The 27,688-nt window shown below is 44.7% G+C and overlaps 1 protein-coding gene across 2 annotated transcripts in view; it reads left to right on the top strand.

Annotated features, from left to right (window-relative positions):
• Klhl2 (kelch like family member 2) overlaps positions 1–27,688 on the top strand; it is a 115,569-nt gene that overhangs the window by 16,248 nt on the left and 71,633 nt on the right. The window contains exons 2-4 of one of the 2 annotated variants that reach the window (XM_051169499.1): positions 518–643; positions 12,684–12,790; positions 23,558–23,679. In XM_051169499.1, the coding sequence (XP_051025456.1) occupies positions 518–643; positions 12,684–12,790; positions 23,558–23,679 (355 nt within the window). Of the gene's footprint in view, positions 1–517; positions 644–12,683; positions 12,791–23,557; positions 23,680–27,688 lie in introns of those variants that run through there. The other variant, XM_051169500.1, reaches the window with a different exon arrangement.

Below are 27,688 nucleotides of genomic sequence, written 5' to 3'. Positions count from 1 at the left end.
ACATGGGCTAAGTATCTTCTCAAAAAGAACAAATTTAAATCAGATTCTGTATCTGAAGTTTGCTTGAAGTGCAACCCTGTTCTCTTGTTTGTTTGTAAACTATATACATAATACATGTATGCATGTATATAACTGTAGATTGGCTGTAAAATCAAGTTGATTTCCAACAGATTTCATTTTGCAGCAACTTTTATTTAGAGAGATCTGTTAAGCCATTCCCCCCCCCCCCCCCCCCAATCTTCCATGTTTATATTTGACAGATCTTTGCCATCAGGGAGATAATTACCCACTTTCTTTTTTTTTTTTTTTTTTTTTGTAGAAACCATAGTGACCGTCAGAAAGCGCTCTGAATTGTGTCTCATTCTTGCTTGAGGACAGCCTCCTTCTAAATGAGCAGGGGAGGGAGGGAGGGAAGGAGGGAGGCATTCAATTTGTCTCTCGAAGCTTGACAAGCCAGAACTAAATTATCCTTAATGAGATCTTTGTTTCTTTTTGTTGTTCTTTTCTCTATGTACAGATGCACAAAGCAGGGTCATCAGAAGCCCCTCGATTCAAAAGATGATAATCCTGAAAAACACTGCCCAGTGACGGTGAACCCGTGGCACATGAAGAAAGCCTTTAAAGTCATGAACGAGCTAAGGAGGTAGCGTTACTCTAATGCATATGTAGCCATTTTAGTCATATGTTTTCTTTTCTGTTTATATTTCCTTGTCTGTAGAGCAGCCCTCCCCCTCCCCCACCCCACTTGTTGCTCTGGTACAGGGAGCATCGGGCGCTTTTCTGCAAGGTTTTTATGGGAAGAAAGGAGATGAGAGGTGCACATGATGGAGCGATCCTCTGTCCAATAGCGTCTAGTCATGTGTGGCTAGTATGAGTTCAGGTGTTCTCTAAAAAAAAATACACAGTGGCTTTCCAAGAAAAGGAGTTCATTTCTTTTTCTCTTTCTTTCCTTTTTTTTTTTTTTTTTTTTAGTTTTAGTATTTTTGAGATCAGGTCTTAAGTATTCCAGGGTGAGGATGACCTTGTACTCTGATCCCCTCCCTTTGCCTCCTGAGAATTAGATGACAGGCTTGTGCTACTACCATGCCCCTGCTTATAAACTATTTTTTTTATCTTTAAAATACTAATTATATGTTAAAGTGATAGCATAGCAGATCCTCTATTTATTTGCTTATTTGTGCGCGCACTCGTGTGTGTGCGTGTGCGTGCGTGCGTGCGTGTGTGTGCGCGCGTGTGTGCGCGTGCGTGTGTGTGCGTGTGCGCGTTTTGTGCGTGCGTGTGTGTGTGCGTGTGTGTGCGTGCGTGTGTGTTGCGTGTGTGCGTGCGTGCGTGTGTGTGTGTGCGCGTGCGTGCGTGTGTGTGTGTGTGCGCGTGTGTGTGCGCGTGCGTGTGTGTGTGCGTGCGTGTCGGGGGGCACATGTGGCAGTTAGAGAATAGCCTGCGGGAATAGCTTGTTCTCTTCTGCCACGTGTGTTCCAGGTATTTGGACTCACGCCTTCAACTTTGATGGCAAGCACCTTTATCCTCTGAGCCTGGGCCTAGGGGGTTAAATAGGATATTTTACTGAAATTAATCTTGCTTCTTTAAAAAAAAAATGTTTAATGTCATTACTAGAAAATTGTCCCTTGCATTGCATTTCCAGTCATTGATGCTGCAGACAGGCTTCTGATTCCTGCCATAAAGAATGTGGAAAAATAACTTTTAGACAGGGAAACACAGAAGTTATTTTGGTGGTGGTGATTATGTTGGGGACTAGTACCTGCCCATTGCTAAGGTGATTCTTATGTACATTAAGGGTCATCGCCACACATTCCTTTGTGCTACGTACCTGCAGATCTAGCACTCAGCAGGCTGAGGTGGGAGGATTTCATGTTTAAGCTGGTCTAGGCTATATAAAGAGATCCGGTTTTAAAAAAAAAAGTGTTTGATGATAAGGGTACCATTAAAAGCTGATTAGAATAGGACCTAGAGAGATTGTTCAGCAGGTAAAAGCGCTTGCTTGCTGCTCCTGCAGAAGACCCAGCTTTTGTGCCCATCACTTAGCACTGTGACTCTAAATAGTCCATAACTTCATTTCCAAGGGATCCAATGCAGTCTTTTGATCTCTTTGGGCAGCAGACGTGCATATAGTGCATACACAAACACTCAAGCAGAGCCATCACACATAAAATTAAAAAGGCCGGCTGTTAGCAGAACCACTGCCCACTCTGTCACCACTCCCCCCCCCCCCCCAACTCCTGTCAAGCACAGTAGCCTTGGCTTCCTTCTCTACCCTGTCTCTGATTGACCTGGGTGTGACTCACTACAGACAAGGAGGCAATACCTGCTGCTCCCTCCCCTGAGGCAAATGAAGAGATTCCCTCAGCATTTAACTCCGAGTCTTTGCTTTACTCTAGGATTGTTTAGCCCTGGCCATCCCTGAGCTGCTGTGGGTGTGGACTACATGGCTGTGAAAAAGTATCTCCTTGTTCTTTGTGTTGCATTGTTTCATGAGCTCGTGTCACCAGGCAGTAGTTTGTCCTGATCTTCAAACAAAGGAGAACTTTGAGCAGTGGCTGTTGGGTGCTTGCTCTGTAACCAGGTGTGCTCTAATGATGTCACTAACCCATAATATTTTTAAGATGAACTGTCAGGCCGGGGAAATGGCTTGGGGGGTTAGAGTGCTCGTCGTACCAGAATAAGAGAGCCTGCATTTGGAACGCCAGAACACACGTCGGTAGCCTGGAGCTACAGGTGTGTAATCCTACTGGCCCTGGGGGCTCATGGACCAAACGGTTTAGCTTCATTGAAAGACTCAGTCTCAGATAAGCCAATAGCAACCCGTAAAGAGGTTTTGTTTGGCCTCCACACATTTGCACATATGCATACAGACACTCACACCAGTGCGCATGCCCGTACACACCAACACAGAATGATTAACTGCACAGCTAGGAAATGGGTAGATTTAGGCTTGTATTCTGAAGAGTGTGTAGGAGAGGGCAAGAAGCAAAAGAAGACTCCTGTCTTGCGAGTTCACTGGGCCTTTAAAAAATGTCTGTCGTTTCTGAGTGGTGTGATACTACATGCCTTTAATCCCCCCACTGCGAAGTCAGAGGCAGGAGGATCTCTGAGTTTAAGGTCTACATAGTGAGATGGAGTTTCAAGAAAAAAAAAAAAAGTCGTCTTCTCCTTTTCTTACCCTTTGTAGCCAGTTTGTGCAGTTCTTTTAAAAATACAAGCAAAAGAAAGTCACTAATTACTTCCTGTCCTTGCATCAGCTTCCTGTTGTCAGGAAAGGGTAGCTGGTTTCCTGACTTCTGGGAAGGGAGAGAGCTTCCTCTTTCTCACCCCTCTGCTTGGCCTCCATTGGCCCCCAACCCTGTGGTTCTAGCCTCAATGTGGGAGTGGCTGCAGGGGGGGTGGCGGAGGGATCACAGCTGTGCACTAGGGATGGCTTTGGTAAACTTTCTGCTGGTGGGAGCAAAGTCTGAGCAAAGTCACTTTTATGAATCACTGTGTAGGGTATGGTTGCCCACACATCTGTCCCCAGATAGAGGTAGGAGGACAAGAGCGCCCTGAGATAGGTTTAGCTGAAAGTGGGAAGTACCACTGCTTGGACCGTGGTCCTGGCAAGTGTCCCTGCCACTATGCTGTCCCACTATGACAGACTGTACCCTCAAACTGTTACCCAAATAAATTCCTTCTCCCAAAGTCCCAGGATACACATGGTTTAACTAGCTGCACAGGCAGGACAGGGATGGCCCTTAGATAAGGTGAATAAAGCCTTGTGCTGGCACTTTGTAGACAAGGGTGACAAGTTGAAGGACAGAATCCTGCTACCCTAGCATAGCGTGTAGATCCGGACCACATCTTCTGGGCAGCACTATTCACTGATGATGTGTGAGAAACCACATAGCAAGGGTAAGAACAAGGACTTGGGAGGCTGGCTCGACCATAGCCCTGATCCTTTGGTACAAAATGGAGCCTGTGACCTCACTTTGCTCAAGTGATGGTGTGAGTTTAAAACACAAGTGTTGTCCAAATCAAACAGTGGACCCTTTACTCCCACACTCTACGAATTGGCTCAGTGAGCTGGCAAGATGTTCTTTCTCACTGTATCTTTTCAGTGTAAAACTTACCTGATCCTAATGCAAACTGAAGAACACAGACACACACACACACACACACACACACACACACACATACACACACACCCACAATTATGTTTTTTAATACGTGCTGCACAGGGATGGGTGTAGGAGGAGACAAAGAATCAAGGAACATCGCAGGTACCTTTTTGTCTTTTGAGGCAGAGTCTCACTTTGTAGCCTTGGCTGGTCTGTCTGGAACTTCTTATGTAGATCAGGCTGGCCTCTAACTCAGCCAGTAGGTCCCAGTCTCTGACTCCCAAGTTCTCAAGTGCCTTTGTTACCTGCCCAGCTTTTTTTCTTTTTCTTTTTTTTTTAGATGAGTCTTCTGTATCCCTGCTCCTTTAACACACTATGTAGGGAAGGCCAGCTGTGAACCCTCCATTCTCCTGCCTGTGCCTTCCAAGTACTGGAATTACAGGCATGCACCTCCATACCCCAGTTTTAAGAACTGTTACTGAGAAACATAGAGATTAAAGAACTGTAACAAAAGGGCCACACTTTATCTTCAACTGTGATTAAAGAAACACAATGTATTCCTGGGATATATGACTCTACCTGAGCTTACAAAACTTGCAGTAATTCTGACTGAGGATGTGGGTGTGGTGCAAGTCTCTTAGCTTCATTTAGCAGGAATGCCATTTTTGACCCTTAAATTATATTTAGGGGCCAGAAGTGTTCTATAAGGGTGAACTGTGATTCACCTGTATGCCTTATGAAAATCCCCACATCCTTAGTTAGTCACCAGGAGTAGTGGGTTTTTATGTTGTAGAAGAGGACTGGAAAGCTGTGGTCTTTCTCTTAGAGGAATGATTGTCACCCCTCTCCTTCACTGTGCGCCAGGACTGACACAGCGTGTGACCCACACCTCCTTCCAGCATGCTGCTGTCTGTGCTGTACCTGTGAACAATCCAACTGTGGCAGCTTCTATGCGGTTTTTCCTACTTGCTACTTAGAGGCCAAAGCAAGTGGATTGAGCACCGAACTCAAGCAAGGCTGCCTTGGTTTTCATCACTTTCAGTATTTTTGCAAGAGATTTTGGGAAAAAAAAAATCACACAGGGCGTTACTGTTTCTGCTCTGGTTTTGTTATGGCGGAGTGTCGTTGGGATCTTTTGGTTTTGTGCACTACAGTGGAACACAAGATCTTCCCTGAAGGACAAGAAGCCCTTCAGCCCTTCCAGATGTCTTTACGTAAGAAGGATTGAGAGACAGCCTGGAGTACGGGCAGAGTTAACCAGCAGCAGTCTGTAGGGTCTCGTAAGCACTGGTGGTTGATTTCTTTTTAATGGTCTTTATTGAGCAGGGAGAGGATCATTAAACTCCTCTAGAATGTGAAGAAGGGACAGTTGAAAATGACTTCACTAAAACAACCATCTTCCTTTTTTCTCCTCCTCTTCCCCGAGGTGCTGGAAACCCATGAGGCATACATTACCCACTGTGCTGCCTCCGTTTGTCCTTGGTCGGCTCTGAACCAGGAGTCAGAGCATCTTACTCCATCTCTTCCTGTTTGATCTCAACCCCTGCACCATCCCTTTAGCACACAGATTTATTTATTTGATTTATTTATTACGAGTGTGTCCGTGTTTGTTTATGTACACTGCATGCATGGAGTTGCCCATGGGGGCCAGAAGAGGGCGTTAGATCTTTGGAACCAAAATTAACAGGCAGTAATGAGCTATTTGATGTGGGTGTTTGGGGTAAGAGCCTGTGCCCTCTACAGGAGCAGTAAGCCACTCGGTGCTCTTAACAGCTGAGCCCATCTCTCTAGCACCCCCATTAAAGACAGGCTTTGGCTGTGGACAGGCTGGTCTTGGAAGTCTTTAGCCATTGAAGCCATGATCCTCCTGCCTCAGTTTCCCAAGTGCTGGGATTACAGGGCTGCAGGGCCATCTGTATTTCACCGTGTTTGAAATAACAAACTTGTAGCAAGGTGTCCTGTGTATATACTCTTTTTTTCTTTTTCTTTTTTTTAAGATTTGTTTGTTTTATTTATTGTATGTGAGTGCTTTATCTGCAGAAGAGAGCATCAGATAACATCTTAGATGGTTGTGAGCCACCATGTGGTTGCTGGGAATTGAACTCAGGATCTCTGGAAGAGCAGGCAGTGCTCTTAACCTCTGAGCCATCTCTCTAGCCACCCCCCCCCCCCCGGTGTATGTATTCTGCAGGCTCTGCCCTGTAGCTAGTCTCACCACATAGTCTAGACCCCCTACCATCCCTAGCTTAACTGTTTCCCCTCGGGAGAGGCAGCAGCTTCCTCTTCTCTACTTTTTTTTTAAAATATTTTTATTTAATTTTAATTTATGTGTGTCAGATCTTGGAGTTACAGACAGTTGTGAGCTGCCATGTGGGTGCTAGGAATTGAACCCGGATACTTTACGAAGAACAGGCAGTGCTCTTAACCACTGAGCCATCTCTTCAGGCTCCCTGTTCTCCACTCTTACACTTTCCCGTACCTTCCCCCCACTCATGTTTCGTTTTACTTATTCATAAATAAATCCTCTTTTACCTCTCTTAAGAGCAACCAAGTGTTTTTGCAAGTCCCCGGACCAGAAGACATTCTTTCTCTACAGAGACTGAGTTCATGCTCTCCCCAGGGGCTCCTTGTGGCTGTACTCTATCGTTTTTCATTCCGGTTCTGCTGTCTGAAGGCTGGCTGAAAGAGATGATAGATTCCCTATTCTGGGACCCATTACTAGTTTGAAGTAGTTTCTAAATCGTTGGTGGTAACTGGCTGCCTTTTCTCTAAGTTCCCTGGTGCGCTGTCGCATCGGCTGTAACCGGTTTTCCTCCCAAGTTCACCTGTGGCGGACTGTCTCCTCTTCCCATGTGTTTGTAAGTCTCCTGAGGGGCTGAGTGCTCCCAGAACTCTTAGCACACTGCTGTGTCTTGTCAAGCCTAGGGCCTAGGTTTCGCTTGTGTTTGGCTGCCACAGGAATTCACAGATGTCACCTGGCAGCACGGCTTTAGGAGGAGAAGGGGAGATGACTGTGACTGTGTGTTGTACGTGCTCGTCTGTTTGAGATTATTGGCATGTTAGACAGAATCTGTCTGCTTTTCTAGTAATGGGCATTGTCAGTCTTCGATTTGGTTAAATGTGACTAATTGAAATCTCCACGTGGGGACTCTCTGACCTGCAATTTACACGAGGCTGGGGAAATAATTCAGTCAGCTAAATGCTGGTCCAGAATCTACAACTCACCCATAAAAGAGGCCGGGCAGCTGGGGCCCATGTCTGTAATCCCAGCATTTGGGAGACAGAGGCAAGTGGATCTGAGTTCAAGACCAACCTGGTCTACAGAGCAAGTTCTAGTACAGCCAGTGCTACACAGAGGAATCCTGCCTAAAAAAAACAAAACCCATCCCCCTTCCACAGCCCTCCCCCCACAAATAGCCAGCATAGTGGTTCACAGTGCATTCCAGTGCTGGGGAGGTATAGACAGGTAGACATGTGAACTCACATGGATATGCAACAAACATGTGCTCATGCGCGCGCGCGCGCGCACACACACACACACACACACACACACACACACATACACACATACACATACACACATGCATGAGTGCACAGACACGTAAATACACAGATGCACACAACTGCACCCACACATACCGGTATAGACAAACAGCTCACTTCCTCATTCTGCCTCCCTAGTGCCCCATAGCGAACTGTGGGCCACAGGGCCATGTCCTGATAGGAGCTGACCCTAGCTCATCCTCTGCTGCTTTCTTCCAACTTTGTGTTCTTCTTTCTCTGACGCCTGCTGCTGCTCCTTTCCTCTCTGTGCCAAAGCTCTCCAGACTTTGGTGGGCTTGCATTCCCATCGACACCTTTTCTCACTTTTCCTCCTGGGCCCGACACCTCTGGACTTGCACACCTCTGGACTTGCTCCCCGAGGCAGGAGGTGCCTCCAGACTATCTCTGGCACCTGAGGGGGAGGGGCAGACTCTTGTCCTTTTCCTACTGCCCCCACTTCCAGTCATTAGTAAATTGTTTTCATATCACATCTAATTATTTCTGACATCTCCAAGTTGGATGGCACATTTGCTTTAAGAGGACCCACTGGATTTTAAAAGCAGTGATAGGTTTTTTTCTGCTCTTAGGAATTCATTCGTCTTAGCTCACAAAACCCAACAATGTCTTAATATATCCAGGCAGGTTTCATCATTTTCAAAGTTTCTCTCTCTCTCTTTTTTTTTTTTTCTAAGATATATCAAATTTTATGATACTGTTTCATTTAGAGCAGTGGTTCTCAACCTTCCTAATGCTCTGACCCTTTAATACACTCCCTCATGCTGTGGTGACCCCCCCCCCACCATAAAATTATTTCATTGCTACTTCATAACTGTAATTTTGCTGTTTTAAATAATAATCTAAGTATCTGGTACACAGGATATCTGATATGCAACCCACAGGTTGAAAACCACTGATTTAGAAGATAAATTCCTCCCACCCCAGTGTTATTTACATTTTTACATATGATCTGTAATTTCCATATTCCCTTTCTAGGCTTTACTTTTTTTCTTAAGGTTTTTCATAGTTGGCCTGGGCCACTTTCTTCCTAGACATCACAGACTTTCTCTCGGTTCCAGGCTCTGTCTGTGTCTCTTTGTATCTCTGGTATTTTGGGGCAAGGTCTGGCTGGACTGGCCTTGCGTTGACCTTGAACTCCTCCTGCCGCCACCTCCCAGGGGCTGACTTTCAAGTGTGAGTCACCATCCAGGTGCCTGTAGGCTCTTTTATTATGACTTGTTTTCTTGGGTGCCTTCCCACTCACCTGTAAAGCCCTTGCTGTCGCGCCATTGCCTTTCTGTGGTAAGCTGACAGCCCGGTGGCATCAAGTAGGCGCCTTGGAATGGCTGAGGAAGGAACGGATACAGTTTTATGCTCAGTAACAACTTTATTCATTATTTTGAAGTCCTTTTCTATTTGTAGCCTACTGTCTTATTAGACTTCAAATACAAGCCCAGAGGTTCACTCTAAACGACAGGCTGTGAGCTAGTAAAAATGTCTTGTCTTTTCTTGTCAGACTTTGCATTCTCAGTTCTCTGCACGTCCCAGTCATTCAGCTTGTAAGAAAGCACCTTTAGGAAGGGGGGGGGGTGGCTGGAGAGATGTATGGCTGGGCATTAAGAGTGTTTGCAGGCCCATATTTGACCACGTCCCCTGGATGGGGAGGCCTGGTGGCACTCAGAGGCAGGATAGCAGGCTACCAAGAAGAGACTTGATACCCTATGAGCATATACAGGGGGAGGAAGTCCCCCTCAGTCACAGTCATAGGGGAGGGGAGTAAGGGGAGAATGGGAGGGAGGGAGGAAGGGGAGGATACAAGGGATGGGATAACAATTGATATGTAATATGAATAAATTAATAAAAAAAAAGAGTACAATGTAACAACCCCCCCCCCAAAAAAAAAGAAAGAGTGTTTGCAGGCCTCACAGAAGAGGCCTTTGGTTCCCAGCACCCACATGAGCATATACTCACACAGATACATACACACGTATGCGCACGCATGCATGCACACACACACAAATACTACAAATTAAAAGAGAGGAGGGGAGGTGACGAGCTATGAATGCTGATGTGCATGTAGTGCACACTCAACAGTACCAGGCCAGGCTTTTGTTTCAAGATTTATTATTGCTTGACACAAAAGGAAGAAGAACAGGTATAAGAGCCGCTGTGGCCGTGATTTCTAATGAGGTCCTCAGACTTCCTGCAGCCTCACCCAGGATGTGCCTGTATAATATTTCGTTAATGTTTCAGTCTTGTTAGTTAACTGACATCGGCTAATAAGCCAGTGAGGCCAAGCTAATTACGCAGGAACCAGCAGGTGCTGTGCTAGAAGGCTTGGATCAATGAGTAATTGTAATTGAAGCCGAGCGTAATTAGTTATGTGGTTTTTGAGGTATTCAAGTGTAATGCTGCTTAAGATCCATCTTTAAATGAGAGCAGTAGGGGGGATTGCTGACACGAGGAAAACACTGGTGAAGATGCCCTTGCCTTGGATTTGACTGGAGTTCAGGTTTCCTCTCACTATAGGAAAGCCAGGCTGGCCCCATTATGACCCCTCATTGACCTCTGACCCCTGACCCCTTGCTCATTTCCATCCTCTGCCCACTCTACTTGGGCTGCAGTCCCCCACTGTCGTTTGCTGAGGGTAGTCTTTGCATCACACATACTGTTTTTTTTTTTTTTTTTCTCTCTGTTGATGATTGTCCTGCTCCTTCTTGCTTGCTTATTTATAGGCAGGCACAGGGTGTTGCCCAAGAGGCTGGCCTGGTATGTGTCACCCTCCTGCCTCATGGGCTTCTTGAGTGTGGGATTAAAGATGTAAGCTCCCATACCCAGCTTCCCACGGCATCTTTATGGCGATGTTTTCCACGTCTGGTAAGGCATGGCCTTTGTTAGTCGCCTTAGTGGCAGAGATGGCTTGGGAGTGCTTCTCTGAATGAGTGTATAAACTCTATTTGATTTTGTAAATGTTTTGTAGAGATAGCCCAGTTGAGCCGTTTATCAGCACTATGTGACATTTAGTGATTTCTTGACTAGTGTGCAGTGATGTACATCCATAACCTCAGAAGTTGGGAAGCCAAAGCAGAATCATTAAGAGTTGAAGGCCAAACTGGGCTATGTACTGATTTGGGGTCTAGCCTGGACTATATAACAGTTCAAGGCCAGAGCCAGGCATGGTGGTGCATACTTTTAATCCCAGCACTCGGGAGGCAGAGGCAGACAGATCTCTATTTGGGTTTGTGGCCACCCTGGTCTAGAGAGAGAGAGAGACTCCAAGACAGCCAGGACTACACAGAGAAACTCTGTCTCGAAAAACCATTAAAAACAAAAAACAAAAAACAAAGGTTCAAGGCCAGTTTGTTTTGTTCAAGCTTAAAGAAATCTTGTAATTTGCTCTGGCTTAGGTAATCGGATGATCCTGTGGTGGAGAGGAGGTGCTGAATTTGAATATTGATGTCAGCACTTGAGGGTTGGGGAGGGCTGTAGGCAGGTCAGCCCATGTGTGTGGTCCTGAGGATAGACCCTAGGTCTCATACATAGTAAGTAGTGCTTTATCACCGAGCTACACCGCTAGCCTGGGCTGTTTCTTTTAACCTTGATTTCTCCGAATGTTCATTTGGACCACTAAAAAGGACCATCCAGTAGAAGGTCCTCCCCACCCCTCTGCCTGTTCCATGTTGGTTTACTTGTGATATCTGGCATTCACAGTGGGCAGAATGTTTTTACTTCTCTGTGCTGATGGTAGACTTTGTCACTGTCCACCTGATCTGGAGGAATTCCTAACGAGTGTCTCCTTTAATGACTCAACTATGGGACCTTCCCGATGCCTCTCGTTATCACGAGCTTTTTAAGTCAGCGCCACCCACAAGCCACACTTCAGTCTTCATGGCACAGCAGGCTCGTCAGGAATTAGGCCAGGGAACGCTGTCATATCTGGAGCTGGCCTGCTCCTTTTTCTCATAATTTTTCCTAAACTCAAGAGAGAGTAAGTGACAGTAGACTTCCCAGAAAGTTTTGGTGTGAGCCCCCTAGGAACAAGTTTGTAAGCAAGTGAAAGACTGCAAGGATTTGCTTAAGCTCCCAGAGCCATGTTGCTTGTGAGCCGGTGGGAAATTAGCAGTAGGCTCCCCTTGAAGGAGAGAGGCAGAGGGATTGAGAGCGAAGTGTGAGCTGTTTCCCCTGTGCACATGTGAGTTCGGTGCTCACACATGTGCAGATAGGATGTGTGCCTGTACCATGTCTGATCCTGTCTCTCAGAAGATGACTGCCAACAAATATTTGGACTTTGAAACTTCCCTGCTGGTCCCAGCATAACTGTCAGTAACTTTTTTTTTTTTTTAAATCACCCAGAGAATGTAGTATCATGGGTTCAGCACACATTTTTGCAGGAATTAAAGTGGATGTTTCAGGATTCTAAGTATAATTGTGATAGCTGGAGAGTGCTTTAACGTTACAGAATGCTTTTTAGTTTTGTTACTGGCAGTTCGGCCTCAAGGAATAATATATTTTATGTTGCTAACATGGGCTAGGTGAAGCCTTTCGTGCCCAAATGCTCTATAAGCAGCCAGCATAACAGTAGAATTTCACCTTGGTGTGGAGACCCAGGGTCATTTCCAGGATTTTTAAATTTAGCAAGTGGGGGGTGGGGTGGGGGGTGTTTTTGGCTTAGTTTGCTTGTCCGCATCTCTGTGTTGCAGCACCTCGTGCATTTCTGCTGACTGAGCTTACTGAGCTGCATCTCCTTTCAGGCATTGCTGCCCTGCCTCCTTAGGTACCTGAAGGGTGAGAAATCAGTGATCAAGTTTGGATAGGTTTCTGGGACAAGGGCAGGTCCAGGCACAGTGGACTTTTATTTAGCATACAGTTTTCTGTGCCTTTATCCTGTTAGAAGAGAAGGGATTTCCCTAAAGTAGACAAGACCTCAAAAAAAAAAAAAGTCGTTTTTTTTTTTTTTTACAGCCTCAGTTTTGTGTATAATGTTGAATAGTTTTATTATTGGAGGCATTTACATTTTCTTTTTCTCCCTGGGAACAGTCAGAATTTGCTGTGTGATGTCACGCTTGTGGCAGAAGACATGGAAATCGCTGCTCACAGGGTGGTGCTGGCGGCCTGCAGCCCTTATTTCCACGCCATGTTTACAGGTATGTGATGCGGTAGTTTTTACCTTGTATTCAGAATGGAGACCTTTCCGTGTTAACCTTTGTTTTCAGCATTTCGCCTTGGTGAGAGGAAGAGTTATAAAGGGGGTGCCTCGACCCGTGGTGGGTGCCCCCACCTTTGCCTTGCCTTGTGCATTCTATGCTTAGTCCTCAGCTTAGCATTGCCACTGCAAGGTTACAATTGACGTGTTTTCTCTCAGTGTGCCTTCTTGACATTTAGAACAGCGTTTAAGGCCCTTCAGTTATTATTGGTTGGCTTTTGTGTGTGCTAAAGGAAAGGGCATTTTTACTGTTTTATATTTTCCTCCGAATGGGTTTGCACATTTCCTTTAATCCAGTATTTATAGTAAACTGAAGCGTTGTCTTAAGACAGTTTATTTTGGAAATCCAAGAAAAAGGCTGACGTAGGTCCATAAGCCTAGGTTTTTACTTTAATATGTCTAAACATGTATAGCTTGCCGTTAGCACTTTTGGAAAAGAACTAATGTATGCCAGTTATACCTCCAGCCACATAAAAAAATGACAAAAACCAAAACAAACAAAAGAACAACAACAACAACAAAAACCCCAAGAAAATCCTTAGGTCTGGGCGTGGAGCTCAGTGGTCCTGCATGTATCTGGTTTGCACCGGCCCTTTGTTCAGTCCTCAGCATGGCCAGAAGATAAAGGAAGTTGAGAAGAGAAGGGGATGGGAGAGGAGGCACCAACCAAGGACACAATGCATGCAGTGGACCTAGACCTCCTGTTCAGATAGCAGTCACACAGAGGAAGGGGAAGCAGGCTATGCTGATGAGATCTGATAGGCTGTGGTCAGGTCCCCTTCTATTAGAGGTCTAGGGGAGGGGAGTAGGATGGAAGAGGGAGGGAGGGAGGGAGGGAGGGTGGGAATGGAAAGATACAAGCAAGGGGATTACAATTGGGATGTAATCTGAGTAAATGATAATAAATTAATTTTTTTTAAAGAGGCGGGGAGGGGAGGGGAGGGGCATTGAAAGGAAGGTTCACACATTTCCTTTGAATGCAGAGCATTTGCCCCGTTGCACTTGGGCCATATAGAGGAAATGGGAGGTGGGGGGGGGGCAGCGCGGAGCATAGTCCTTTTACAAACGATACCTAAAGTAGTGGATAGGTCCAAACTGTTTGTAAGCTGAATATTTTTATATGCACATATGCACCTATACAGTTTAACTTGTCAGTTAGGCAAAGAGTAGCAACATTGACTAAGAGTAAAATGGAATAATGAAAACATGCTATGATAAAATAGCCAGCATCACTACTTTTGTGCTTAGGAGGTATTATTCAATAAAATAAGTGTCCCATGGACATCAGCTTGGCAGTACCATGATGGTTGACTGATGCTCCAGTAGCCGCTAGGGCCTGATGGGTAACGCATCCTGTGCGTCTGTGCTAAACAGAATGATGATTTGTGTCCCCGGCGTTGACAAAAGCAGGAGGCCCCCGAGAACAGTGTCCACTTTAAAACTTACGAACTTTGCTTCTAGAACTTCCTATGTAATACGCTTGGACCATGTTGACTGTGAGTAACAAAAGCTGCAAAAAAGTGAAACTGATAAGGGGAGACTAAGCTGTGATGTTGTGCACGGAAATGAACTGTCTGATCCCCGAGTGTAGTCTTCAAGTCTCGCTACACCAAATAGAACGTACGTGGTAGGTGTGTCAGAAGATACACTTAGAAAGTTGTAGCAAGGCACGGTGGCACACACCTGTAATCCCAACAGGCAGGAGCAGGTGGATCTCTGTGAATTCGAGGCTAGCTAGGTTGACATGGCAAATTCTAGGATAGTCAAGGGCTATGTAGAGAGCCCTCTCTTGGGGGAAAAAATGCTGCTTATAATATATAGACTCTTCAGTATTGCCTGTGCCTAACGTATTACATTAAGAAAGAAGCGGAGTATGACTGTGTTTGCTGCTCTCATGGTTTATTGTGCAGCTGGGGACATGAGAGGCACCTAATTTAAATGTAGGGGGTAGAAACCTGGTCCCACCCAGTGACCCAGTTGTCAGGACAGCATTGGGAGGAGGGTTCTGACATTTCCTGTGAACGGAGAGGGTATACCCAGATGAACATGGCCCATACAGAGAGGGAATGCAAGTGGGGAAAACGTTCTGTGTGTCTTAGCAGAGGAAGAGACCAGAGTCCTGTCACTTTCTGAGCAGAGTTTAGTCACCAGGAATGGAGGAAGGACAGCCAGTGGGGTTGTGAGCCAAGTCAGGGAAGCGTTGGGAAGATGCTGGCAGTCAGGGCTGTGAATAGTCAATACTAACGAGGTAAGGGTGGCCACGTTCTTCTGTGCCGACTCTCACTTTAGTCTCTTGGCTTATATTGTGTTTGTTATCTTGGATGCCTTTCTGGACAGGGTCTTGGCTTATGGGAGCTCTCCTGGACGGTTGGCCTAGAAATGCTCCAGTAAACACCTGTGCTGTCTGTGTGGCCAGACTTCAGGGCCACAGCCCTGTGGGAACCACTCAGTCTTTGGGGACTGACTTGAATAACCTGGGCTTTCCTTTTGCTATATGGAAAGTAGCGTGATCATGTAGCTCACATTCTGGATTTTTTTAAAAGATTGGATGAGGGCATAGATGTGAATTTCTTAGCGTGTCTTTTGATCTCTTGGCCAGTAGAAAAATGCTCAGTTTAACTGGGTGTGGTGATGCATGACTGTAATCCCAGCAGTTGGAGGGTGCAGGCAGGCAGGCAGGAAGGGGAGGGAGGGAGGGAGGGAGGGAGAGAGGGAGGTGGGGGGAGGGAGAGAGAGAAAACAATAATTAAAGAAGTGGTTATAGATTTGAGAATAATGGGAAGAAAAAAGGAGGATTTAAGAGTTCAGAGTGGGCCGGGCGTGGTGGCATGTGCCTTTAATCCCAGCACTGGGTAGGCAGAGGCTGGCGGATATTTGTCAGTTTGAGGCCAGCCTGGTCTACAAAGGGAGTCCAGGACAGCCAAGGTTAAACAGAGAAACCCTGTCTCAAAAAACAAAAAACCAAACAAAAAACCAAAACAAACAAACAAACAAAAAAAAGAGTTCAGAGTGGTATGGGTGGAAATGATGCAGTATAGTGCTCATGTATGAAATTCTCAAAAATGGTTTTTTTAAAAAGTTAAAGCCAAACAAAAAAAACAAGAGAAACTGCTCACTTAATGCTGGCAGTAAGTAAAATGGCTATCCATCTCCTGTTATATTGTGTAAGAGTAGGAGATTGTGCAAACTGTAGGCTAGACATCTACAATTTTTTTCCTTAAAAAAGCTATTAGTATATATTAATTCTATAAAATAATGAATTCCACCGGGACCTTTGAATGCTCATATGCCATACCATGATCACATTCACTTTCTAGTGCCTTCTTTTATCTCCCCCGCCTTGGCTCCCCACATCTTCTGTAATAATTCCCCTTTTACTTTCATAGATTTTCCCCCTCCCTCCCTCCCTCCCTCCTTGCCTCTCTCCCTCCCTCCTTTTTCCCTTACCTTTCCTCTCCCTTTGAGACTTTGTCTCACATAACACAATCTTGCTTTGAACGCACCATGTGGCTGAGGATTCATAGACATTTTCTTTGATACATTTTTTTTTTTTTATTCTCCAGAGAGTAACAAAAATGTAGTTATTAGCCTCTCCTTACCACCCAGGCACCGTGGCACAAATCTTTAATCCCAGATGCATGGTAGCCTGTGTCGAGGAGTTTGAGATAGTAGAATCAATATAGCAAGGCTCTGCTTGAGGGAAGAAATGATATTTGTTTCGTTTTTATTTTGTCTATGTGGATGAGCCTGTGTGAGTCCGTGGTGTGTGTGTATAGGAGGTGGCAGAGGCCCAGAGAGCAGCTCAGACCCCCAGGATCTGCAGTTATAGGTGCCTGTGAACTACCTGACTTGGGTGCTAGGACCCATCTCTGGTCCTATGCAAGAGCAGAGAACACTTTTAATCAGGGAGCCATCTCTCCAGTCCAGGCCCTTAAACTGTAGGTGACAATTTCATTCAAATTATATGATATAAAAAAGGATTCTGTTACTCCTTGTAGTTTCAAGTATGGAGTAGAGAAAAAAGGTGATAAATAATTCCACGGTGTAGTTGCAGGTTTGTCATCTTGTGACTACTGGGACTATTTAGAGTCAAGCCAGGTAGTTAACTATGACTTGAGAAAGAGCATAGCAAATTGGGTTCTTGTGGGTTTAGACTGTTAAAAATGTAGCCTCTACCACACTTTGATTCAACAAAGACATTTAGTTGTATTCAGTGATGCAGGTTAAAATTCATTTAAGATTTATTTGTAATTATGTATATGTGTGTCTGTGTGCATGTGGGTGCAGCTACCCTGGGAGGTCAGAGGTCAGGGGTGTTGGATCCATCTAGAACTGGAGCTACAGGCAGTTATGAGCTGGGTGCTATGACATGAGCTCGGGTCCTCTGGAAGAACAGCAAGTGTTCCTAGCACTGAGCCATCGTCTCTCCAGCCCCACAGGTTGAATCTCTTAAACTCTAGTCAGAAAGACTGAGTAGTGTGTACTTCTTTGGGAGTATATACTTTCTGATAACTTCCTGTGTCATAATAAATATAAATTTTAAAGTAAGTATAAATTAGCAAAAATTTAAAAAGATAAACATAGATTATTACTTGAGTGATTAAAGAATGTAAATGTTGAAAATTTTATGCATGGCTCTATGTGTCTGAGATTCATGCTTTCGTCCATCAAGGAACTGAGCATCTTCCATTTGCTGGATGTTGCTGTAGGTTTTGAGGACCATGGTGATGAACAAAGCTGAGGAGTTCCTGTTCTTACGATGGGGAGAGGAGGGTAGGTTAGCCAGTGACTATAGAGCAGCGCTCTGCCTTTCATGGCTGCTGTGGGGAAAATGGAATAGGATGCTGCAGGCAACGAGCCCAAGTTAGAATGCCTGAGGCTTCCAGTGACAGAAAATGCCACTCAGGCCAGGCCAAATAGTAAGAAGGAGGCTGGACACCAGACAACTGGTCTGCAGGGTGAGAGCTGTATTGGGAACCTGCTTCCTTCTGTCTCTTTACCTGTTAACATCGACAAATACCTCTGGTCCTCTGGAATGCAGGATGTGTCTGCGGGAGTGGAAATAGCTTCTTAGAGAAGTGGAGGCGGGGGGGAGTGTGGGGGTTGCTGCCTTTATTTTTTTCCCTACTCTTTTAGAAGCTCATAATTCTTTGCAGTAGTTATCCAAATGAGACTAAAGCTACAAGTACATGGACTTCTCGTGTTTGCTTGAGAGTGCTGAAGAACTAGGGCAGCGTGTTGTGCCATGCCTACTATAGTCGGTGACTGGTGGTGGCCTGCGGAGTCACTTTGCCAGACTAACATTGCTAGCAGCTTCATTGTAGCCCGAACTAATAAGAGAACTGATGTCAGTGACAATTATTGTCAATGACAAGTCGAACTTGAAGAGTGATGGGGCAAAATTAATTAAATGTGATTTTCTTAGGTTCTCTGTGTAATCAAAGCTTTAATGTTGCATTTTTGTTTTTTAAGTACCCCCCTAATTATAAATAAAGTTGAAATTAGAATAATGGACTTTTTTTTTTTTTTTTTTTTGGTTTTTTGAGACAGGGTTTCTCTGTGTGGTCTTGGCCATCCTGGACTCACTTTGTAGACCAGGCTGGCCTCGAACTCACAGCGATCCGCCTGCCTCTGCCTCCCGAGTGCTGGGATTAAAGGCGTGCGCCACCACGCCCGGCTGAATAATGGACTTTTTAATGGAGTTGATTATAGAGTTTAAACTGTACATCTTTTTCTTTTAGATTTTCTTTTGCTTATTTTTTAAAATATATTTTTATTGAAATGGAGTTACATTACTTTCTCCTCTCCTTTTCCTCCTCCAGCCCCTCCCAGGTACTTTGCTTCCAACCCCTCCCCTGTTTCAGGGCTGACCTCTCTGCATTGGACAACCAGTAAGGGAGCTCGTCCCTGGGAGAGGCTAATTCTCCTTCTCTCAGCAGTCAGCAGTTAGCTGCCTTTAGTTTTCAGTCTAGGGGTGGGACCCCCCCCCCAAAAAACCTTTCCCCTTCTATGTTAATATGGTCACAGACATTGCCGTTGTTCTAGCCTTATTTTTTAAACCATTTTTAAGAGACGTTTCCACGTCAGACTTACTGGTATTCTGGCTCTCGTGGGACGCGCCCTGAGGCCTGGATGGAGGGGCTGTGAAGTGCGTGTATCTGTTGGGGCTAGACTCCTCGTGGTCTGTTGGTCTCTTCGTTGTGTCCAGTTGTGGTTTTCTGTGATGGTCTCCATTTGTTATAAAGAGGGGCTTCTTTGATGACGTGAGGTAGCTACACATATCCAGGAAAGGTAGTTTCATACATGTCGATTTTATTTTTGTTTGTAGTTATGTGTATGTAATGTATCTATGTGTAGGTTTGTGCACATCAGTGCAGTACTCTTGAAGGCCAGAATGGGGCGTTAGACACCTCTTCCCGCCCCACCCCCCCAGAACTGGGTCATGGACAACTGTAAGCTGGGTGCTGGGAACGGAATTCCAAGTTCTTTGTAAAACTGTTATGTGCCCTTAACCTCTGAGCCATCTCTCCAGCCCCAGTCCCCGGGCACTTTTAATTTAGGTCATTCAGAATGGATAAATGAAGCTACCAGTTTGTGCAGGGCTCCAAGAGTCCTGCTTGAAGGTTCTCAATGGATGGAAGCATTTTTAGCCATAAGTATATCTTTGAAGTTTTACATCTTGGATGACTTTGTTTTTTTTTTTTTTTTTTAAATATCAAGTAGATGATGTGTTATTTTGCTGATGAATATACTTAACCCAGCTTGCAGTGTAGAGCGTATGCTTAATAAGCATTGGTTGACTAGCAGGCATGGTGGGGTATAGGGCTAAGAAAGCCTTCATCTGTGCCATTGGGAAGCCCAAAAGAACTAGGGAAAGAGTGACAGAGTGGCCATGCATGAGGTACCCAACTATATCTAGGGTGAGAGCTCAACCCAGCGAGGGGTCATCAGGAGCTAGTGCATCCTGCAGAGGTTCCAGCGAGATCCTAAAGTGTGTGTGGTGATTGGCCTGGGGAACAGGGGCATGGAGTCTAGTGGGACAAGCTCAGGTATCAAGCCAAAAAGTTGTAGTTTGGTCTGTGTGGAAAATTACAAACTGTTGGCCTACTGGTATATTTTATATCTGGAAGTGAGAGAGATTATATGGGGTTAGGTAGTGAATTAGAGGCTGGCTATGGAAGGGCTTTGCATACTTGGTTGAGGAGCAATCGACTGATTCTGAACATAGTCATCCAATATATTGAGTTAGCACCGGAGAGAGGATAAACATTGAAGGGTTGTCCAGTTTGGTGCTCAGTGTCTTTGTTGGCTGACATACGCTACCTGTAACTCCAGCTCTAGGGAGTCCAAAATCCTCAGACCCCTAGGACACGGTGCTTACGTGCACACACCCATACACATACACACGTACATGGAATTGGAAAAAGACATTGGGGTATTGCTACATAGGTCTTCCAAAGATGATAGGACCCCTGTGGCCCAGTGATGAGAGGATAAAAGAGGTGGGCGGGGGTGTGTGAATTATAGGTCTAATTAAGGTTAGTTCCTTCTTCAGGCTTTGGTGAAAGATGGATTGGTGGATAATGAAAAGAGAACAGTACAAAGTTAGTGTTTCTCCAGTGGTTAGCATAAGCTTCTGTGTGGAGGTTTTAATTTCGTTCCCGAGTTAATCTTAAGTAACTTGGTCCATGGAGAGTGTGGAACATTATAAGTGATACAGGAAGAGCTGTACAGTATCACCAGACAGCTCACCTGTCCATGACTATTTATCTATTTTATGTGTAAGTACTTGCCTACCCATCTGTGTGCGTCACATGCATACCTGGAGCCCATGGAGACCAGAAGAGGGTGTTGGATTCTTTGGGACTGGTGTTACAGATGACTGTGAGCTACCACGTGAGAGGGAGGAGCTGAACCCAGGTCTCTGTAAGAGCAGCAAGTGGACCTGGCCTGTGATACATTAGTATAGACCCGTGTGCACCGTGCTGTGTGTGGAATCAGATCTCGCCTTCTACCATGTAGGCCCTAGGTATGCAGCTGAGGTCATCAGCAAGCAGTTTACCCACTGAACCATCTTGGTGGCCCGTGGTAGCTTTTTAAAATTTGTTATCCAATGTAAGTCTCAGAAAGCCGTAGTGTTTAAACATAGTACACTCTATAAAGGTAGCAAAGGGCAGTAACTTAGATTCTGTGTAACACCATGACTGGGATATAAATAGCTTTCGCCTTTCTCCTTCCCTGTGCTTTGATTATTGGAAATTTTAATCCATTAATGCATTTGGTGGCAGGCTTTTTTGGTTTTGCTACTTTTTTTTGTAAATTAAGATCAAGAAATAAAGATTAAAACATCTTAAAAGCATATAATTGAGGTTGGCATTGTTGGAAGCAGATGAATTTTCTGGGGAGATAATCTTTAAAAAATGACATGTAAGGAAAAGATGTGATTTAGCAAAGTGCCTCTTTATAGAGCATAATAGAGAAAACTGCCTGGCATAGGACTATTTATTTTCAGTCATATACATAGATTAAGAGACTTGGTTTTGTCTAAGGCTTTGTCTAAGCTAACTCATTTTGAAGTCTGGGGAATAGGTCCATGGCTTTGTACTTCTATTGCCCCAAGCTCTGTAGGACTTTGCAGACTCTAGGGGCACTGTGGCTGAAGCAATGTAAGGTGCTTATCTACAATCTAATCGGGAGGGGCAATGGAGAGATTTCTTAATTGGTAAAGTGTTTGCTCCACAACCCATGTAAAAAGGCAAAGCATAGACTCTTAAGAGCCAGAGGTAAGAAGGACCATAGCAACCCAACGTCTTCTGGGCACAACAGGACAGATGGGCTTGGATACTCACAAGATACCTGCTTGCTTGCACTGAATCTGAAGGCAGTCACCATTCGAACGTGAAATGGGAAGGGGATCATGAGCCCTCACCCCTAACGGAGAAGCTGTAGACGGTCGATGAATTCTGAGGGAGGGGAGTCAGTTTTCTTTATGGGCAGGGCTCCTGATAGAGTCCACCATGCCCCAGTGTACGGTCCCATAATCAGAAGTATATAGACAGCACAAATAGGACCTCATGAGTTATTTAATTGAAAAGAAAAAAAAAGGAGGACAGGAAGTTGGGAGTAGATAGGTGAGGGTGGATCTGGGAGTAGTTGTGGGGAAGAGTTGGGGGTGAATATAATCAAAATAAATTGAGGGCTAGAGAGATGGTTCACTGGTTAACTGCCTGCTCTTCTAGATGACCCAGGTTCAATTCCCAGCACCCACATGGCTGGCGTCCAGTAACAGCAGGCACACACTTAATGCAAAAACTTACATACAGGCAAAGCACCCATACTCATAAAATAAATAAATAAAAATTTAAAAGTACATGTATGAAATTCTTCGAATATATACATATATTAGTGCTGGAAAGGCCCAGGAGGATGGATCCCTGGACTCGCTGGCTAGCCAGCTTAGTCTGATAGGAGGCCGGCATACAGTCTGTTTAAAAAGTGATGAAGTTCCTAGGACGTACAGCAATGATACTGGAGCTTGCCCTCAGGTGTGAGCTCACATATACACACCGACTCACTAGCTATAACTAGTAATCAGTGTCTTAACTTTTGGTACTTAAAGGCCTTCAGATTGTACATGAGGAGTTGTGATTTCTCACTAAGAGTCAGAGCCTCTGTGTGTGGCCCAGGTTAGAGGAAGAGGCTAAGTCCTTTTCAACAGCCGCATTGAATGATGGCCACATTGTTCCTCTTACAGATGTGGTTAAATCCACTGAGAGGGCCTAGAGAGATGGAGCAGAGGTTAAGGTTACATGTGGTTCTTCTTAAGGACCTGAGTTCAGGTCACAATACCCACATTAGGTAGCTCAAAATTGCCAATAAATACAACTTCAGGGAATCTATCTGATGCCCTCTTCTTGCACCTGCACTCACGTGCGCGCACACACACACACACACACACACACACACACACACACACACACACACGAAAAAACTCATAGAAAGAAAATTAAAAACAAAACCAAAAAACCCCGCCAGATAATGGTAGCACATGCTTTTAATCCCAGCACTTGGAAAGCCGAGGCAAGTGGATCCCCAAGATTGAGGCCAGCCTGGTCTATAGAGTAAGTTCAAGGACAGCCAGGGCTGTACAGAAAAACTCTGTCTTTTGTTGTTGTTGTTTGTTTTGTTTTTTGTTTTTTGGGTTTTTGGGGACAGGGTTTCTCTGTATCTGGGTAGCCTTGTCTGTCCTGGACTCACTTTGTAGACGAGGCTGGCCTCGAGCTCACAGAGACCCACCTGCCTCTGCCTCCCTGAGTGCTGGGACTACAGGCATGCAACACTGCACCTGGCACTGCATTTGAAAAACCCTGTCTTAAGACAACAAAAAAACAAAAAACAAACAGAACCAGGTTGGAATTTACCAAGAACCATGCTTAGCATCATGGGTAGCATCAGATGCAGCTCACACAGCTGGGGTCAGGCCACGCAGCTGGGGTCAGGCCAGCTTCACTGTTGCAGTGCTGTCTTCAGGCTCCTTTGTAGTCTGCTCAGGACAACTTCTAGGGGAGTGGCTGAGGCCTGCAAAAAATGGTAGATCCGGTTGCCTGCTTAATTAAGTGAGTGGCAGGCAGACGAGTCAGCCTACCGTGTTTTGGCATTTCCACAGCAGCTTCCTGTTGTAACTTCACATCGCTCCTTGGTGTTTTAGGTGAGATGAGCGAGAGCCGAGCAAAGAGAGTTCGGATAAAAGAAGTCGATGGCTGGACCCTGAGGATGCTAATCGATTATGTTTACACCGCAGAAATTCAGGTCACAGAAGAAAACGTACAGGTAAGGGTAGACACTTCATACCACTTAGCTCTTTATGTATACGCTTTTAATTTTTTTTTTTTCCTGATCCAAAACCATATTCCCACACAGCATGTAGTTTGTGCCAAAGCAGAAAGATTCATTGTTGAAATTTTATTTCTGAGCAACACTTGGGATGGTTGCATCTTTTTAATGGTGTTTCTGATTTTAGTACCTTTTATATCTTTGAAGATCTGAGATGCATCCTTTCTCTCTCTGAGTAATGCGCCTTCCTTTGTGACAACACTGTCAGTCTTTATAATCCCCGCTTCATGCGGCCCACAGTTTTTCTTTATTCCTTTGAAGGGTGAAGTCTACAAAGAATGCTTTTGACTACCAACATTCTTTAGTTCCTTATTATTTGAGTATCCTTTTTACATAAGTCTGGAATTTAATGTAGCATCTTATTTTCTGTAGAGAACAAATGTTTTATAGATGTTATATAAACATTTAAATGTTTTAGGTCACGTAGAAGGATGTTGCAGGGGGGAAAAAGATGCTTTTTTTTTCTTAAAGCAGCCCTGTGCTGGTTGAATGAGAATGGTTTCCGTGGGCTCGTATATGTGAATGCGTGGGCTCCGGGGAGTGGAACTATGTGGAAAGATTAGAAGGGTTGGGAGGTGTGGCCTTGTTGGAGGAAGTGTATCGTTGGGGTTTCAAAAACTCAATCCAGGCCCAGTGCTCTCTCTCTCACCTGAGGATGAGGACGTAGGTCTCAGCTACTTCTCCAGCCTTCATGCCATCTCAGCCGTGATGATAATGGACTAAACCTCTGAAACTATAAGGCAGCCCCAGCTAAAGGCTTCCTTTTATAAGAGTCGGCATGGCCGTGGCGTTTCTTCACGGCAATAGAACAGAGTCTAGGACAGCCCTTTTCTGAGACTGTCCCCCCACATACCCATCCTTCCTTTCCTGAGAAAGGTAGCTGCTCTTCTCTGACCGATACAGATCCTTTCAGCCCATTACCCATTCATTGATTCAAGTACATGAATGCAGGCCAGGCATGCACCGAATTGAAATTTCCACTGTGTTTATTTTGAATTTGTTCAGTAACTTTGCTTTTTTGTTTTTTACCCTCCCCTCACTGACCAGAATGGCTTGTTCCTTTGTGTGATGTCTTTTATGGTGATGGGTGTACACACTGCCCTGCTTTCATGGATTGCTGCAATGAATGAGTGTCTGATATTTGCGTGCAAGAATTCCACATGCTAGATCCCTGAAAGTAGAATTGGTTGAGCAAAGAATATATGAATCTTTTAGTTCTCGGTGGCGATGCCTCTATCAACATGTAAATGTTTGTATTTATTCATAGTCCTTTCAGTAGGGACACTATGTTTTAAGGGCAACAGAGAGAACTTATAAACATTTTTTACAAGATTTATTTTAATTTATGTGTGTGTGTGTGTGTGTGTGTGTGTCTGAGTGCTTGGGATCCCTGGAGCTGGACTTACAGGTGCTTGTGAGTTACTTGACATGGGTGTTGAGAACCAACCTTTGTTTTTTTTCCAGAAGAATAAGCAAGCCCTCTTAGCTGCTGAGCCATCTCTCCAGCCCCTAGATCCAAATTCTTAAGAAACAGTTTTTAAATTCTATTTGTCCAAATAAGATATGAATTTCAAATTTTATGCCTCTCACTGGCTGAAATGGGCCATCTCACATTTAAATGAAGAGCTGCTGTGGTAGCATGTGATGTGTTAGTTGGACGGAGCTAACCCTCCTTGTGGTCCTTTCAACTATTCTCTTTAGACTTTGCTTGGGCCTCTCAGTTATGGGGCAAAATGTAAGAAAATCCACCATTAGTTTTAGAGTTGTGACTAAGGGCGATTGGATCATATGCTTAATGAACATTATTTGTTTATCTGTTGGGGGAGAGGCGCATACATGCCATGGTACACATGTAGACCAGAGGACAACCTTGAGTGTCATGTCCTGCCTTCCATTTTGTTGTTCAACATGCCCGGTTAGCTGGCCAGCAAGCCTTCAGGGATTCTTCTATCTCTGCTGTAGAGATTACAGACACACAGGACTATACCTGGTTTTATGTGGGTTCTGGGGATTTGAACTCAAGTCTTTATGCTTGCACAGCAACCACCTTACCCACTAAGCCATCTTCAGAAGCCTGGAGGAACGTTTGTTTTAGTGTGGAGGAATGTGTTTGCATTATGTCAGGAAATCAGAGAAGTTGACAACATGTCCTCTCCTTCTAGACTTTAATGCACACTTAAGCTATTGCTGGGGTCTACAAGAAAGTACCTTGTTTTGTTGTAGTAGCTGTTGTTGTTGTTGTGTTTTTTTTTTTATTGCTATGCATGAGCGTCATTATACCCTGTACCTACCTAGCAAATAGATTGTAGGTTTCTTTGACACATAATGGCCACAAGGGGAGAAACTGCTAAAGATGTGTGGGACTTAGAGTCTAAACATAAGGCCAGTCCTTCCTGTAGTTCGCAGCAGCTCTTACGGTGGGAGTGCTGCCTGTTAGCGGTGAGAACACCACTCAGCTTTCTTTTAATAACAGTCACATTCCAGTCTTAATATATTAGTCTCAGCCTTCGAGAAAAACCACCTCACACGATGACTTGCCTTTTGTGTACATTGTGTAGCCCTCACACTACATTCTAAGAGTTGCATTGGGTGGCCTTGCTCTGTGCTGTAGCTTCTCTTTTGAGGACGAGGGTTAACTCTTTAGCTTAGGGCTATTCTGGTTTGCAAAGTCTGTATAACCTCCTGGAAGATCTGTGTTTTGAAAGGACATTTTGGAAGTAAAATTGATGAGAGCAGGCTTCCCTTTCTGTAGAAAGTATTTTTCCATGAACTCTAGACTGAGGCTTTATAGATGAGTGAGTATCTAACTTCCGTTTGCCGTGTTTCGATTATTCTTTATCTGTTTGTCCTTCGTTTATAAAGTTTCTTGTCCAGTCCAGTGCATTTTAAGGAAAGGGACAGTGGGGTGGGGGTGTCTGGTGGCCTCAGGAAAGTTACACTGAAATTTTAGCCGCTACCTGGTGACATGGAGCTGCTCTGAATACTGTTTTTCTAATATGGACAGTGGGGACAGAACGTTGTAGAAAGCAAATATTTGCTGCTGTTGCTCTGTTCCCTCAGACTTGGAGTCAAATCGCTTGCAAGATGAACTCCTTCTTCTAAGCCGTTGATTCAGAAGCAGAGCTCGGAGTGGTGTTGTGACAGTCTCTGGGACTGTGTGTTTCCCTGAAGACTCTCAGAGCTACAGGGTACTCCGGGCCAGCTCTCTCTCAGTCAGCTGGTGGCAGAACAAGACTTTTACCATGTTTCACCTCACTCCTACTTTGAATTCCTTTCCCTACTGGTCTCTTCATTGCACACATTTAAAACACTATGACAGCTATTTAAGGTGAAGGTTGTTAACTTTGAGTCAGAATGAGGGAGTGCATAATTTGAAATTTTCACTCCAAAGAAGGAAGAGACTCTTCCCTATTGTATAAGCAATAGGGCTATTTCAGGTTTCCTTGATTTTGATTTTTTTTTCCCCCTCCCTTGGTATTACGGTTGGCTTTTTTTTTTTTTTTTTTTTTATTAGATATTTTTAAACTTTGAGTTTGGCTGTTTCATTACATATATTTCAAAGTTGGGGAATAATTTGAGCCAAAAAAACTTACAATAATTCGGATTTTTAAGGAGAGATAAAAAGGGAACCCAGCAGTTCACCTTGACCTTGCTTTGGTTTCTGCTTGCCTTCTAACTGGCTAAAATGTGCTGCCATGTGCCTGGATTTTAAGACTGCTTTCTTCGCAGGCTTTATAAATGTTAACAAAATGAAGGGAATAGAGAAAACAAAGCTGCATCTTGCTGTCAAGCGTGAGTCACGGACACCTTCCAGCCCCTAAGCTTTTCTCAAGGGAAGGCACAGAAGAACATGCATGGACTTTTGCATACTCCCAGACAATCCATGCACAGGTTTGTCCCTTCCCCGCTGCGTTGAGTCCCCTGGATGGGGAGGCCTTGTGGCACT

Source organism: Acomys russatus, chromosome 27 (genome assembly GCF_903995435.1).
Source record: "Acomys russatus chromosome 27, mAcoRus1.1, whole genome shotgun sequence".
NCBI lineage: Eukaryota > Metazoa > Chordata > Mammalia > Rodentia > Muridae > Acomys > Acomys russatus.
Note: the sequence above shows the minus strand (reverse complement) of the source record. Positions and strands in the feature narration are given on the sequence as shown.